Here is a 15,848-nt window from a genome sequence, read left to right as displayed (position 1 = left end):
CGAACTGGAATGTTGTATAGTTGTATAGTTATGTGGAATGTTGTATAGTTATATGTTGAATGTAGTAAGGGACTGTTCATAAACCACGTAGATCAAAATTTTCCCATCTCAGACCCCCCTCCCCCTCGTAGACTTTTGTACATACAAAAATTTGAAAATGTGTATGGAGCGTAGACTTTGACCAGACCCCCCCTCCCACCAAAAAGTCTACATGGTTTATGAACAGCCCCTAATGAACAATCAGTCTAACTCTAAAATGTAATGTATAATAAGAAATTTGATTGACCAATTCGTATCAGTACAACATCCAGCCGCAATATCACCGAAAATTACTCGGAAATCACTCGACAATGAAGATGAATTCTGACACCCCGATGGGAATAAGATAAACTCTCAAAACAATCGAGAATTATCTAACTCAACACTACGTGATTTGCTACCCCGTCAGGTAAGAGAAATATGTTGAACACCAAAGATCAATGTGCAAGCAATTTCAAGGTGAAATTTGCGGAAGGCAGCACCACCAGCCGTTTCTGAATTCGACCAGCCATATTCCAAAATTCCTTTTCCAGGAATGCCACAAGTAAATACAGTGATTTTTTCCTTTGAATTACAGGTCGGATTCGATTATCCGGAGTCAGATTCTGAAGCTTTCCAAACAAATATCTGGCAAACGGAAAGATGTAATTTTTACTGGTTGTTAATCAAAGTTAGCTTGGCAAAATGTCAGATTTTCAGCCTCATACAACATTCCGTTCCCGAGATATCAAGCCTAACTTTACCTAACACCGTATCTAACAAAATCCACGAACGGAGAAAACCGAAAGGGAGGTTCGCTGTTCTCATAGCAACTCAAGAAACGTGAAAAATCCGGGTATTTTTCACATATCACCTCCAAAGGTGAGTGATACACGTAGTCCTTAACGAAATTCAAAATCTCTTTTTTGTTTACATTGGTTACATACGGTGTTTGATAAAGTTAGGCTTAATATATGCTTGCGAAGCTTCGGAACCCGTCTCTGGATAATCGAATTGGACTTGTATCTTCCCAACTAACATTTTCAACGCTATAAGCTTCAGTCATTTGCTTTCTGTTGTGTAACCAACGAATAAAAGCAGTCAACGCTGAATAAAAGGGAAGCTAATCAAATATAAATCATAAGCTAATACACGACTGCAAAACAAGTACCATACAGCTACCAAACTCGATTATCAGAAATCCATCACTTGTCACTGGGGTTGCCTTTACTCCACTCTATTCCAACTCCGGGAGATTTCCCGGAAGATGTGAAAACTTGAACAAATCGAATAGAAGTCCCCACTAACAAAACAGCTGCTACTATACAGTACAATTCGTTATACCTACTGACAAACCTCCAAACCAGCAGCGCTTGGAAGACCTTTTTTCGATTTTATTACAGCTAGAAGCTGTAATAAAGAAACTGTTGGTATACCAACACGGCTTGTCGGATGTAAACATTATTGTCAAAACAAACGTTAAGCGGGATATATAGCTACTACACAAGTTCTTTACAGCTATTCATCTTTGTGCTGTGAAACTATTTGGGTTGCTTTTATTGCACTTTAATTCAATGCCGGAAGATTTGCCGGAATATGTGCAAATCGAGTAAGAGTCCCAGCCAATACAACAGCTGCTTTTCTACAGTAATGTTGCCAAATACACAAAACAGCAGCTGTTTAAAGAACACTCTTTCAGCTAGAAGCTGTGACAAAGAACCTGTTGGCGCAACCACATAGTTTGTTCAATGTAAACATTATTGCGTTTCACAAGCTTTTGCAACAAGATGAAATTGAGTAAGGTTTCTTGTGGGACAATTATGAAGCCTTGTCTGGAGTAAAACAAAACGGGTTATTTTCTATGCTATTTATATATAGCAGTGCGGCATCGAGGACATTATCGGGACCAATGGATACGGAGATCGAGAGTTCGATTCCAAGTAGTGACAAGTACTTTAATTATTCAATTTTAGAAGCGATAGTTCAACATGTATTGCGTTACGGTATCCATAACCTAATTATATTTAATCGATTAATTTGGGGATGCCGTATAACTATTATTTAACAACTGCGAAAAGGCTGAAGAAGCGCCTTCTCAAAATGTTATTCAGTTAGTGGTTACATAGGAGCCGAGAAAAGAGCTATGACTTCGTGGCATAGAAGCTGCTCGCTCAGCATATACATGTGGATTAAGCTCGTCAGATTCATTGGTATAAGGCTTGCATAGAAGCTTCCGTATATATGTACAACACAGTAACTCAGCATCAAGTCGTATTGAGGACGCTTTGTTGACGTTTACATACACCATAAATGTTAGTTTGGTTGATGTTCCTTTTCGATTTATGTTGATACGTCTATTTGAAAAAGTAATCCGTGTCAAGCTATAAAAAGTATATAGAAATGTAACGATTTCCAAGATTCACCTCCATTTTTTCCTCAGTTTTTGAAATCAACCCGGCAGCACTGCCCGCCAGGCTCCGTCGGTCGTCCGAACGAAATGCATTCTCGTTTCTCGCTGTCCTGTTGCTAAGCGCAATCCAAGCCATGGGAAAATGGTAAAACCTGCTTTTTCAGTTGTAGGAGGGGTGGGCAGCAGAAGCACCACACTCATCCCATCGTCATCATCATCATATGCACTTGGCGGTCGGTGGTACCACATGATGGTGTAGTAGAATCAGCAACACACAAGGAAGAAGGAAGAGGAAGCAAGTTAAGAAAAAAAGCAACGAAGGAGTCGCTGCACGGACGGACGAAGCATAAAAGCAGCCAAAAGGCCATTGGGTTGATAACGTTGCGTCGTTGGGTTGTGGTGGACGAGAAGGTAAATCAAATAGAAGGAGCGTGGAAGAAGAATGCCACAAAAAGGAGGCGAAAATTTCTTCTACTCCTTGTTTTCTCGCGCGCGCGATATTTAACTCCCGAAAACTGGATTTGGATTATGTGTGGTGTGGTGTGTGAAAGTTGCGCGAATGTCCCTCCCCTGGCCTGTCGTGCCCCTCGTCTCCATCATCCCCCGGCAATGTCCTTTGAAGCGCATCGGGAAAACCAATTTCGTTGATGGGTTTTCAGGGAAATAGGGAGGCATTTGCGAATGCGAGAAATTTTAATATGCTTTGGAAAATGCTCAAATTTTCGAATTCCTGAAATGATTTTGTTCCAAACCCATGCGGTTGATTTAAACTAGAGCAGAAAGAGGGGACACGTGAGAGAACCGACCATGAAATAAGCGAAACAAAAGTGCCGTAACCTGAGGCTACGTTGATCAGATCGATCTTTTTCATGAAAAGATATAAATAATCATAGGTAATAACTGAGGCAGTTAAAAGCAGGCTTTGTTCCAGTTGGTACGTAACGTAAGAAAGAAGAGAAAAACTTCTCAACGATGTTTCAATTACAATATGCATGATACAAATTGCTTACGGACACGCAGGTTTCTTAAATCCGAAAAAAATACATCGTTTTCGAATAATTTGGTGAGCTCGTTCCATTTTCACCATACTTTAATCAAGATGCCAACTAAACTGTAACTCATCAAACCATTCGGTTACTTGGGAGAACAAACTAATAATCTTGGAAAGACTCTGTAAACGATCAACATTACACCATCCCACGGTCATCTCGGAAAATCATCTACCTGACTGTCCACCAAAAGTACGCTCTTCTTCCTCTTGAGCGCAAAACCGAGAAACGAAGAATGAACAAACGGTGTCCAACGGTGGTGTGTTGTCCACAGTTCCAGGTCCACACTCTGCCAGCACACACCGCAACCAATTTGAGGCTTATGTTGACCCTACAGCTAGTCAGCCAGCAGTGTGCGGTGTGGTTCAGCAAAAATGTAACGCGAGAAAAAGAGCGCAAGTTCATGGATGAGAGGAAACAATGGGAAATCCCCTTTGCATTGGAGTATGGTCGGTCGGTGTGATTTCGCGGGAGGAGAAAGAGTTTAGTGTTCGGTAGAGTTGGTTCAGCTGGGTGTGTTACCCAGCTAGCAGAAGCAATCCAATAGGAGGGGATCGGAGAAATGGGCGACAGGAGGATGGATGGTGATTACCGGGATGGAAAAGATCATGGTCAATTGTGGTGTTTCGTTTTGGTTGGTGCTGGAGTCCAGAACAACCAAACGCGAGCGATCGATCGTGTGGTTCGATGTTTGCCTTTTCAATTGCAAATTTAAGGTTTGCGATTGGGATGGGATTATGTGTTTTATGACAGCCTTGCGAGTTTCTATCGAAGGTTCAGTATTCAGATGTAAAGATTATATTACTAGAGAGCGACAATACTGCTGTCTCTGCAGAATTCAAATAAAATAAGTAGTATGGAACGAGCTCACCAATTTTTCTTTTCTCCATCATCTAGGTGCAAATCTGCTAACAGTATTATCAATTTACAGTTTAGAAGCAATCGCAAACCAAGGTTACACAAATTAAGAGGATATTGTATATCTACAATAAAATAAATGGAAGTATTATGAAACGAGCTCACCAATTTATCTGGAAATGACTTTTTTACGATAAACGAAGTGATAATTGGATATAGTTCCGCATGCGCATACGAATCGTGTGGATGCCGGAGATTGACGTTGCCAGCCAAAGATACATGGCTGGCTTGATTGTTCTTTTTTTTTTTTTTTGCTAAACGCAAGGATGGATATTTCTGGAGCAACATTTGAAAAGGGCCTAAGAGGTCATGTGTCTTTTTTCGAAAACGCTCCGTAGGGCATAACAGCAGCCCGCCCACGCAAACGAACACCGTTATCCGAAAGATCGATGTTTGCTCTATCTGATAACGGTCTTAGTTTTTGTGAATAAGCTGAGGAGGGCTCAGGAGCGACGTGTGAAGTCATTGTTTACCAATGCTTGTATGCCCTTTTCAAATGTTGCTCCAGATTTATTGGTGAGTTCGTTCCATACTATTGAAAAAGCTTACTAAATTTATTTCTCTAATGGTTCGCAAAGGTATTATATCTTAGACAGTATTGTTCTTTTCGTCATAGGGTAAAAGGTTGTTGAACTTAACCCTCTAATACCCAATTTTTTGATTTTGAACTAAATATCATTTTTCGTCATCTAAAATCGATTTAAACATGTTTTGGAAGATGATTCTTTTTTAATCTCGATTTTGTGAATCCTGGTTTTTGATTTTTCGAATTTTTATTTTTGAACATCCCTACACTTTTATATTTTTTCGGGAAGCTTATTTGGCATACCATTTTTTTTAAGACGAAAACATTTTGAGATTTTATTACTATTGTTAACATATTTTTTTTTTCATGGAAACTTGTATTTTCCGTGTAACTTTAAAAAAGAGCATTTTATAGTGTGCTTAATTTGCTTAAATTCCTTTACTATAAGAATGATTGAGGACAAATTTAAAATATTCCCTTGTTAGATTTCTCAAATTTTTTGAAGCAATTTCTGAAATATTTCCTACAAAAAACTCATGGAAAACTATTGCAGGGTTCAAGGAAAACTTTCTGAAGTTTTTGAAAAAAATGCCTGAAGGACACCGACGGAATTTAAAATGTAAACCTCCAAAAAAATTCTGAAAGGATCTCTGAAAAAATCTGTAGCTATCCGTGCAGAAAGTGCAGACAAAATCAGGGAGCATTCAAAAAAAAAATCAAAAAAAATGAAGGGGTTCCTGGAAAATGTTCTGAAGCACACATTGGAGAAGAACTCCTGGAAAATCTTAAGATAATTTGTTTTAGCAACTTCTGATGTTATCCCTTAAAGAACTGCCGGAGGAAATCCAGCAAATCTTGAATGATTCTTGAAGGAATTGATAAAATAAATTTCGAAAGAAATTCAATGTTTTGATGGAATCTCTGAAGAAATTATTGAAAATCTGCAGCATAGGGTTTGTGTTCCATCAGTAATCTCACGCTCCCAATTTCATCCTATTCGAAAGCAAGCGATTACGGCACCGATTGATTCCGTTCTTTTTGTTTTCATGCGTGCTCACTTCTAACAAAAATACAAAAATAAGAAACAAAACAAACAGTGCTTTATTCCTTTGTTTTTCGTAGGATGAAAATGGGAACCACATGCTTAATAAGGGAACCAATACCCTACTTTGCAGTTATTCCATTGAGAATTTCCTGAGATATTCCTGAAGAAACGCCAAGTAATCAGGGGAGTAAGTTGACTGTCAGCTGGGAACAAATTTCGCCTACCCTCTATTCTGTTATAGAACCAGCAGAAAGGCGTAACTGCAACGGAAGAAAATTTCAATTTTCATTTGCCTAATTGATTTTATTACCGTATTATCATGCTAAAAGCAAGTCAATGTGTGATTCAAACATAAATGATGTTATATTTAACATATTAGATTGAAAAATTTCATTCCGAAAAAATCAGTGTTCTGTTTGCACCATTACGAAAAATGTTGTTTTGTTTGGAGTGTAGAAATTGGCTGAAAATTGAAAATTCCCTGGGCGATTATTTTGCTTAAATGTGAGGATGATTTAACACTATGACTCAATAAATTTCGATAATTGTCGAAAACACTGATCATAAGCATCAAAATGAAGAGATAAATACTGATGTTTGTGCTACTGTTTATGTTTATAAAGAACCAAACAAAATATGTGTCTGAAAGACATCCTCTGAAAAATTCTACAAGAATACCTGAAAAAAGGTTTCAATCAATCCCACGAGATATTTATGATGCAATCCAAGGTGGAATATCTAAGGAACTTCTGAGAGACCCCCTGGAGGAACTGCTTGAAGAACCTCTTGAAAACTTCCTAGAGAGATTTCTTAAGAAATGCCTGAGAGAATTCCCAGAGGAATTCCCGAAGAAACCTTCCGAGAAACTCCAACCAAATTCTTCACGAAATAAAAAACACGATTTTCTGAAGAAATTTCCAGAGAAATTTTGGGATGAATACCTTCAGAACCCTCTGAAAACATCTCTGGAATTATTGAAAAAAAAAACACTGAAGAAATCTGATACTCCAGAAGGAATCCTTAAATCGATCCTATAACAGTTCCCCGAATTCCATTACCTCGAATACCACTTCCCCGAAAGCCATTAGCCCCGATAGACCGTTACCCCGAATGGCACATTACCCCGAATGCTATTTCCCTGCAAAATAATGTCTTTTAATTCATTATACTTTTTCCCGAGATTTTTTATGTGTAGGGATAGTTTTCACCACGTATATGTAACTGGCACTGCACTGATACTGAATGCAAATAGTATGAAACTTATTATCAGATATTTTTCCTTCTTTTGTTCATCTGCTATTCTTTCGAGTCTGGGAAAAAGCAGTACTGTAAAATTATTAGGTGAGTTATATAGAGTACTGATCCTCTATCGCCTCTATCCAATTCTGTCTATTACAAAGCTTTCCACTTTGTTCCATGGACTGTGTACAACTCGCCCTAAAACTGATGAGCTAAACTACTAATCACTGTATGGTATGTGGGGGCAAGATGGGTCAGTACCGTTTTCAATCGCACAATATAAGTTTTGAATCTTTCAATAATTTTCCCAGATGAACGACGGGGATACACAAAAAAGTGGTAGGGTGCGGGCACCGATTTTGGCCAGTCTAAGGGAAATCATTTTTATAAAAATAACCAATAATCCTATGAAAACAACCAATGCGTCAGAAGAAAGGTTTCAATCTATATTTTAAAGGAAAAATGCAGAAATCATGCCAATACTTGATTTTTATATTAAAAGTGGCACTGGCCAAAATAGAAGCTCTGCCGCAGTTTTGGCCATATTCTTAAGTTTGGTTTCTATTTTGGCCAATCACATGTATTTCTTATGGGAGTGGCCAAATTAAAAGCACCCTGGTCAAAATAGATATATAGGAGCAGATTTTTTAAGAAAATATGTTTTTTTCTTCCAGTTTTTAATCGAAATGTGTGGTTTTCACAGCTGTAATCATCATATTGTATTACGATCTACTAGTAAAAAATACGTTTACGCCGATTGTTACCAACTGGCATCACTGGCCCCTTGATCTTTTCGGCAGGCCCTTTGACAGCTGTCATTAGGGAGAAGCTTGTCAAAATCTATTGTCGCATTGACAAGCAGCGGAAAGAAACGTGCAAGGTGAAATTGGATTTGCTAAACCTATTAAAACTAAATTTGTTGAACTTAATCTAAAATTTGTATTGTAGCTAAAATTTGGATTCAAGATTATCGTTAAATTGAACTACACATAAAACTAAAACTATTGTATCACAAATATATCACAGTAAGTTGTTCCTTAAAACTAGTTACATCTAAAACGCTCGAAACCGAAAATTGTGAGTATTATAAGACATGGTAGAATTGTGAATACAACAAATATATTTCCAGCTAAAAGCTGTTTTCGCACCAACCTAATCGAGTTGCGAGCTGCTGAAAGAAACGGCCCAGAGCTTCTTGTTCTCCGGAACAAAACCTTTTAGAATTTTCGCCATGGCCTCTGCGGACAATGGAGCACCGAAGGAACCGGTGGAAAATGAAAAACAGGGTAGTTGTGCCCATTGCAACAGACCTGACTCCTACGACAACTACGTTCAGTGTGACCGCTGTCATGCCTGGTGGCATTATTTGTGCGCTGGCGTAAATGACTCAGTAGCCGACCGGTCGTTCACGTGTGAAGCTTGTTCCCCCGTCAGTGTGTCATCTCGCGCATCCTCATCTAGCAGCAGGGTAGCAGCGATGCAAATTCGCCTGCGGGAAATGGAAGAACAGTTTAAAAAGGCTCGGCAGGAGCTCGAGAATGAACGACAAGCATTCGAAAAGGAGAGGAAATTACTACAACAAGAAAAGGTAAACGACCGCCGTGACGATCAACGGACCGCCGAATGGGTCGAGGCACACGGCGGATACGGGACTAGCGCCAAAGGTCAAACAGCCGACCGGGAAGCAGCTGCAGCTACCGACCCACATCGCCAGGGAAATGTACAGGACGTAACCTCCCTCAACCCGGCCGCTATTTCTTCCGCAATGCAAGCGGCAATCAACGCAGCGGTACAAGCGGCCGTGCAAGCGGCATTCCAAACGGCCAATCCTACTCGGATTCATCAGCAACCGTCTGGTTCCGAAGCGCCGCCTCGATATACGGGAGCGGTTCCTAAATCGAAGCCCAAAGATCTCTCTTCTACCAGGATTGGGAATGATGAAGTAGGTAGCCTACAAAAAGGTAAACAAGATACTCCTCTCCCCCCCGAAAAACCATCAGGTAAGTCGCTCAAAAATCAAACTCTCACCTCAAATTACGATCAGTGGATCCAAGAAATTACGAAAAGGTTCGGCAATACCAACCTAGGCCACCCTACGGCCCCTGAAATGCCTTCCGTTGGAACTGTCCCTTTGCAACCAGGGCAGCCGGCGAAATCCATTCAAATTTCTACTTCGGAATGGAACAAAGTTACCAATGATGTGCCAAAACTTGATGCCACTCTTGGCACTGGCCCAAATTTCAATAATTTGAACCTTCCAACTCAGGCAAACGTATACCCAGTCTCTGTCAATGCCTTGGGATCCTTGGGTACGCCGTCATACATTCCCACCCCCTCGCAGCTAGCCGCAAGGCAAGTGATGCCCCGCGATTTACCGTCGTTCAATGGTGATCCCGCGGATTGGCCCATGTTCATAAGTAGTTTTGTCAATACAACGCTCGCGTGTGGTTATACCAGTGCAGAAAATCTTGCTCGTTTGCAACGGAGTTTAAAAGGTGATGCGTATGAGGCTGTCAGGAGCCGCCTGTTGCTTCCGGATACTGTTCCCCAGGTGCTGAACACGTTGCAGTTACTGTATGGACGTCCGGAGCTGCTGATAAATGCGCTTCTTCAGAAGGTTCGATCGGTTCCAGCCCCGAAAGCAGAAAAACTCGAGACGCTAATAGAGTTCGGTATGGCAGTTCAAAGTCTTTGCGACCATCTGGAAGCGGCTGGTCAGCATACTCATCTCTCTAATCCAACGCTGCTGATGGAGTTAGTAGAGAAGCTCCCTGCCCACACGAAAATGGAGTGGGCATCCTTTCTGCAAAGATGCCCGGAGGTGAACCTGCAGAGCTTTGGTGTGTTCATGTCGTCGATCGTGATTTCAGCCACAAAAGTGACGGGTTATGCTGCCGGACTCAAACCGAGTACATCGGACAAGTACAAAGGGAAGCCAAAAGGATTCATCAACGCCCATGACGGAAACGGAGAAGAAAAGGTGCAAGAAGATAGAGTGTGTTGTGTATGTGACGAATCAGGGCATCGTGTGACAGAATGTGAATTATTCAGATCATTTTCCGTGGACGGCCGATGGAAGTGCGTGCAGTCCAACGGACTGTGCCGTAACTGTTTGAACGCTCATGGGAGGAGAAGCTGCCGCTACAGCAGATGTTGTGGAGTCGGAGGGTGTGAGTTTCGTCATCATCCTCTCCTGCACTCGGATCGAAGCACCAGGACGTCATATGATGGAACGCCCAAGGGAACCGCAAGCAACAACACTCATCGACCCGCGAAGCAATCTACGTTATTCCGCATTGTTCCTGTTACGCTCTACGGCCCGAAAACTTCAGTCAAGACCTACGCATTTCTCGATGACGGCTCGTCATTCACGCTTGTCGAGGAAGAGCTTATATTGGGTTTCTCATCAATGTTTAGACTACTGTGATTGTTCGCAACCATTGCGAAGAGTTAGCATTTCTACATAAATCATAGATTTCGACACATTAAATAGACGTAATTATCTGCCTCTTTCCATGCACTAATAGCTTATCAAGTTTAATCAATGAATCATCACAGTAGACTGTCGCCCTGTATAAACGAACCAAAAGAGAATACGCAACCTAACAACTGATAAGGTTAGGACCCTACTGCACCACGCAGTCGTAGGCTGATCACGTGATTCAGAAAGAAAGCATGATAAGGTGTCGATGTGTGATTCCTTTAGGTTTAGAATTAGTATATAAGCACTACTTGAACCAACGAAATACATGATCTTTTGTCAGTCGAAATAGTGCGTTTCACTGTGAAAGAACTCATCCTCGGGAAGTGACTCCTCTACCAAGGTGGATTTCAATCCTCTAAGAAAGCCAGGACTTCTAATGCAAGTAACCAGCTCTTAGGTTTTGAATTTTCATCTCAGAAGTTTCACTTCACCTCTTCGACAATATTTTATCTGAGCCACTTCAGTAACCTTACGCTCTCAAACCATTAGAGCAATAGGCCTGAAGTTTCGCAAGGATACAATATTTCGAAAGGTTCGAGATTATTCCGCCAAACTGCAAACGTAGCAGTGTGTCCGTCTCAATCAGCCGATTGAGACGATTTCATCGGCCATCCATCAAGGCCACTCATCGAGGCCACCTTCAGCCGAAGGTTCCGCCAGTTTCCACCAATGGTCAAGTAGCGACCATTTTTTGGTCCTTCGAGCCGGATATCTGATCCACAACCGTGTGAGCGGAGACACCCATCCGCTAAAGGTTGCTGCTAGCCACAGGGGTTAGTCCAGTCCAACCACATTCCAGGAGGAATACAAGGATTCCTCTGCACAGCTACATCTATAGTTAGGACATAAATCCACAATTGTAGGTGGATGATCGGTCCACTCCGTTCCCAGACCGTTGCTTCCGGAAACAAGTTGGTGACAATCAGCCGATTGTACCATCAAACCTCTAAACCGTGATAACACCCAAGAAAGGAAAGCATCGTCGTAAAGAAGTACATTATCAGTGAAAGGAAATCAAAGAAATTTCGTGGTAATCTCTGTGTCCAGCTACAAAGCTGTAGCAAATGAACAATATTAGGGAAAGACGTGTCCCCAGAAAACAGTAAAAGTGACCCATTACAAAGTGCAAGAACTATAACCTAACGATCGGAACAAACTTTCTACATTAAGTACATTAAAACCTGAAGTAAAAAAAGTGTTTTACCAATGCCGATTGAACATACTCCAGTGAAAGAAGTAAATACCGCACAGAAGATGTCGGATATGAAAACCTCAGTTCATCTACGTGGCCAAGTCAAGGCCAAAATAACGCGCATTCGTAAAGCGATTGAGGAGGCTAACGCGACAAATGCTCAATATGACTCCGCGCAATTGAAAATGTTTTCCCACAATCTGGAAAATCATTACAAAGAGTTCTTGAACATCCATCATCATGTGGTGGCAGTGTGCCCTCCCGAGAGAATTGATGAGCAAGATCAAGTATACCTGGTGTTCGAAACACAATTCAATGAAACCTATGTGTTGCTGGAACGAGCAATACAGGCAAGCCGTGACCGTTCCGTGGTCCAACCGCAAGTGCAAACCAACGAAAGCCCTCGCATCATTGTTCAGCAGCAGCCATTAAAGGCTCCAATTCCAACTTTCGATGGCAAACCAGAAAATTGGCCTCGCTTTAAAACCATGTTTTCGGATGTGATGCGATCCTCCACCGACTCAGATTGCATCAAGCTGTACCATCTCGAACGCTCTCTAGTAGGAGCAGCTGCTGGCATTATCGACGCACGCACTCTCAATAACAACAATTACGCCCACGCTTGGGAAATTCTCGAAGACCGTTTCGAGAACAAACGGGTAATCGTTGATATCCATATCCAAGGTTTATTAAGTCTCCGTCGTCTGAACCGGGAAAATCAAAAAGAGCTACGAGAACTCATCGATGAAGTGACTCGGCACGTCGATGGGTTAGCACTTATCGACAACGAGTTGGATGGAGTCGGAGAGAGATTTGTAGTTAATCTTGTGTCTGGAGCATTAGATAAGGATACCAGGAAAGAATGGGAAGCATCCATCCCGCATAAGGAAATTCCATCCTACGAAGACACCATTGAATTTCTAAAGAAACGGTGTGCCATCCTCGAACGCTGTGAAGGTTCATCGAAAATTCCATCAATCATGAAGCCATATATCCCTGTAAAGAATGCTGCCAACCAAATGAAGAACGCACAAGCCAAATCATGTGCTATTACCAGAAGTTCCGAGACAATTTGTGATATATGTTCTGGTATGCATTCCAATTTCAAATGTGAGGTTTTCCGTGCCATGTCCATTCCTCAACGCCAAGCAAAGGTTCGAGAGCTGCGAATGTGCTACAATTGTCTACAAAAAGGTCATCCAGTCAGTTCCTGTAGTTCATCCAGAACCTGCCAGAAATGCCAAGGTCAACATAACACACTTTTACATGTTGAGAAAACATCCTTTGTGAATACGAAACCTGTGCCATTCAAACAAGAGCTTGGACAAATCCCAAAAGTTCCTGAAGAAAAACCTATTACAACATCTTGTTCAATAAGTAAGGCTCCTCTTGATAATAGCCTTTTGATGACGGCTGTTGTTAATATTCTGGATAGTAATGGCAAATTTCATCCATGCCGAGCATTTTTGGATTGTGGATCGCAGGCTCACTTGATATCGGCAAGACTACTACAAATATTAAAGCTTCCACGCATTCCTGCCAAGGTTGAGACTATTGGGGCCAATGGAAAAAAGACAACTCTCAACAATATGGCCAAAACTGAAATACGTTCCATACATTCCGATTATCATGCACAAATAGAGTGCCTCGTTACAGATCGGATCACAGGTGTGATGCCATCTCGAAAAATCAACACGCAATTCTGGTCAATTCCTCCCGGATTACCACTTGCAGATCCAACGTTCCACATTCCAGGGGAAATAGATCTCTTGATAGGAATCAAGCTATTTTTCCAACTACTGATGCCAAATCAGCTGAAGATTTCCAACGATCTTCCTATACTTCAAGAAACTCGTCTAGGATGGGTTGTCGCTGGAGCTATGGACGACGAAAACGTGGATTTAATCTACAACCGACAACAGTGCCATGCTGTCATTCTTGAACCACTGAATAAAACCATGGAAAAGTTTTGGTTTCTGGAATCCGTCGGATCATCTCCATTGCTATCTAACGAAGAGCAGCAATGCGAATCCAAATACTGTTCAACAACTACTCGTGATATCAACGGTCGCTACATCGTCCAGCTACCTTTGAAGGACACAGCATCTAACCTAAAGAGCAATCGATCCCTTGCTCTCCGTCGATTTTTTATGCTAGAACAGAGACTTAAGAAAAAATACGAGATGAAGGAGTTATACGGCAAATTTATTGATGAATACAAACAACTTGGTCATTGCCAGCGAGTGAATGAGCTTGACGACACTCCAGGAAAGATAACTTATTATCTACCACATCACGCAGTCCTCAAACCATCAAGTTCCACAACAAAGCTTAGAGTTGTGTTTGATGCCTCAGCGAAATCCTCGGGTGTTTCCCTCAACGAGACATTGATGATTGGTCCAACAGTCCAAGATGACCTCTTTTCAATTCTTTTAAGATTTCGTAGGCATCGCTATGCCTTTACTGCAGACATTTCCAAAATGTATCGCCAAATCCGCATCGACCCAAGCCAGACATCCTTGCAACGAATTTTCTGGCGAAAAGAACCAACCGATCCGCTGGAAGTTCTAGAAATGACAACCGTCACCTACGGGACATCCAGTGCACCATTTCTAGCCACGCGAACTTTGAAGCAATTGGCCATAGATGAAACAAAACGCTATCCCGTAGCGGCGAAAATTGTGGAAGAGGATTTCTACGTTGATGATGTCCTTTCTGGTGCCGATACCGTCGAAGATGCTATTCAATCCCGATTGGAGCTGACCCATCTTTTGCATTCCGGAGGTTTTCCCATACACAAATGGTGTGCTAACGACGAAGCCATCATTGAAACAGTTCCAGAAGGGGAAAGAGAAAAATTCCTTACCTTTGAAGATGCTGATATAAACGAATCCATAAAAACGCTAGGATTACTATGGGATCCAAAAAAGGACATTTTCCTCTTTGTTCCTGATTGTTTTTCATCAAACCAAGAACCTCCGACCAAACGTCGTGTTCTTTCCGAAATTGCAAGGCTTTTCGATCCCCTTGGTTTGATGTCTCCCGTAATAGTGAACGCCAAGGCTATAATGCAGCAGGTATGGTTAAGCAAGTTAGATTGGGACGATATACTTGAAGGTGATTTACTTACGGAATGGCAAATATTTCGTGATTCACTTCATCAAATCCAACAAATCAGAATTCCAAGATATATGGCACTACATGCAGCTATTCATTACGAAATTCATGGGTTCGCCGACGCGTCCAACCTGGCATACGGTGCGTGTATTTATATTCGTGCAGTATCAAATCAAATCGTGAAAACTACGTTGATATGCAGTAAATCCAAAATAGCGCCAATAAATGGTCTAACCATGCCAAGAATGGAGCTCTGTGCTGCGCTATTGCTATCTCGATTAGCCTCAAAGGTTGTTCCTGCCCTCAAGATGAATTTCAACCAAATCACATATTATTCTGATAGCCAAATCTTCCTTGGGTGGCTAAGAAAGTCTCCCATTCAACTAGAATTATTCGTTCGCAACCGTATCATGGAGATTAACAATCAGACACAAAACGCCCAATGGAGGTATGTACGAACAGATGAGAATCCAGCTGATGTGGTATCCCGCGGCCAACTACCACAACAGCTTGCCGTGAACTATTTGTGGTGGAATGGACCATCATTCCTCCGCAACCATGTGATCCAGAATGAAGAACCTGAACCTATTCCAGATTGCGAGTTACCAGAATGGAAGCCCACTGTGATTGTTACGCCTGTCGTTCGACTCGAGACTCTTCCATTTATGACCAAATTTAGTTCCTTCCGACGACTCCAAAGAATTGTCGGATATATTTTGCGATTTATAAGGAACACTAAATTGCCTAGGTCCCTAAGAAATATTTCAAAATTTCTCACCATTCCTGAGATGAGACAATCATTGGAAGTCATCGTCAGATATATCCAACAAACCGAACTATTTGAAGATAT

The 15,848-nt window shown here is 41.5% G+C and overlaps 2 protein-coding genes across 3 annotated transcripts in view; one reads left to right on the top strand and one right to left on the bottom strand.

Moving 5' to 3' along the window:
* The window catches only part of LOC109421007 (serine/threonine-protein kinase grp), a 114,549-nt gene that overhangs the window by 76,297 nt on the left and 22,404 nt on the right, over window positions 1-15,848 (bottom strand). The gene's annotated exons all lie outside the window — the stretch shown is intronic.
* LOC115256749 (uncharacterized) lies at window positions 8,277-15,517 on the top strand. Its single transcript, XM_062847805.1, has 3 exons — window positions 8,277-10,603; window positions 11,918-12,650; window positions 15,427-15,517. The coding sequence occupies exons 1-3, from the start codon at window positions 8,437-8,439 to the stop codon at window positions 15,515-15,517; spliced, it is 2,991 nt and encodes a 996-aa protein (XP_062703789.1). The 5' UTR covers window positions 8,277-8,436.

Source organism: Aedes albopictus, chromosome 2 (genome assembly GCF_035046485.1).
Source record: "Aedes albopictus strain Foshan chromosome 2, AalbF5, whole genome shotgun sequence".
NCBI classification, from domain to species: Eukaryota; Metazoa; Arthropoda; class Insecta; order Diptera; family Culicidae; genus Aedes; species Aedes albopictus.
This window is presented reverse-complemented; position numbering and strand designations above follow the sequence as displayed.

Bases quoted from the DNA above. Each gene is read 5' to 3' on its own strand.
- LOC115256749 (XM_062847805.1), top strand. From the start codon at position 8,437: ATGGCCTCTGCGGACAATGGAGCACCGAAGGAACCGGTGGAAAATGAA. The intron at 10,604-11,917 runs GTTTCTCATCAA...AACATACTCCAG, and splicing joins CGAGGAAGAGCTTATATTGG to TGAAAGAAGTAAATACCGCA. The intron at 12,651-15,426 runs GTTAGCACTTAT...ATTAACAATCAG, and splicing joins GTGACTCGGCACGTCGATGG to ACACAAAACGCCCAATGGAG.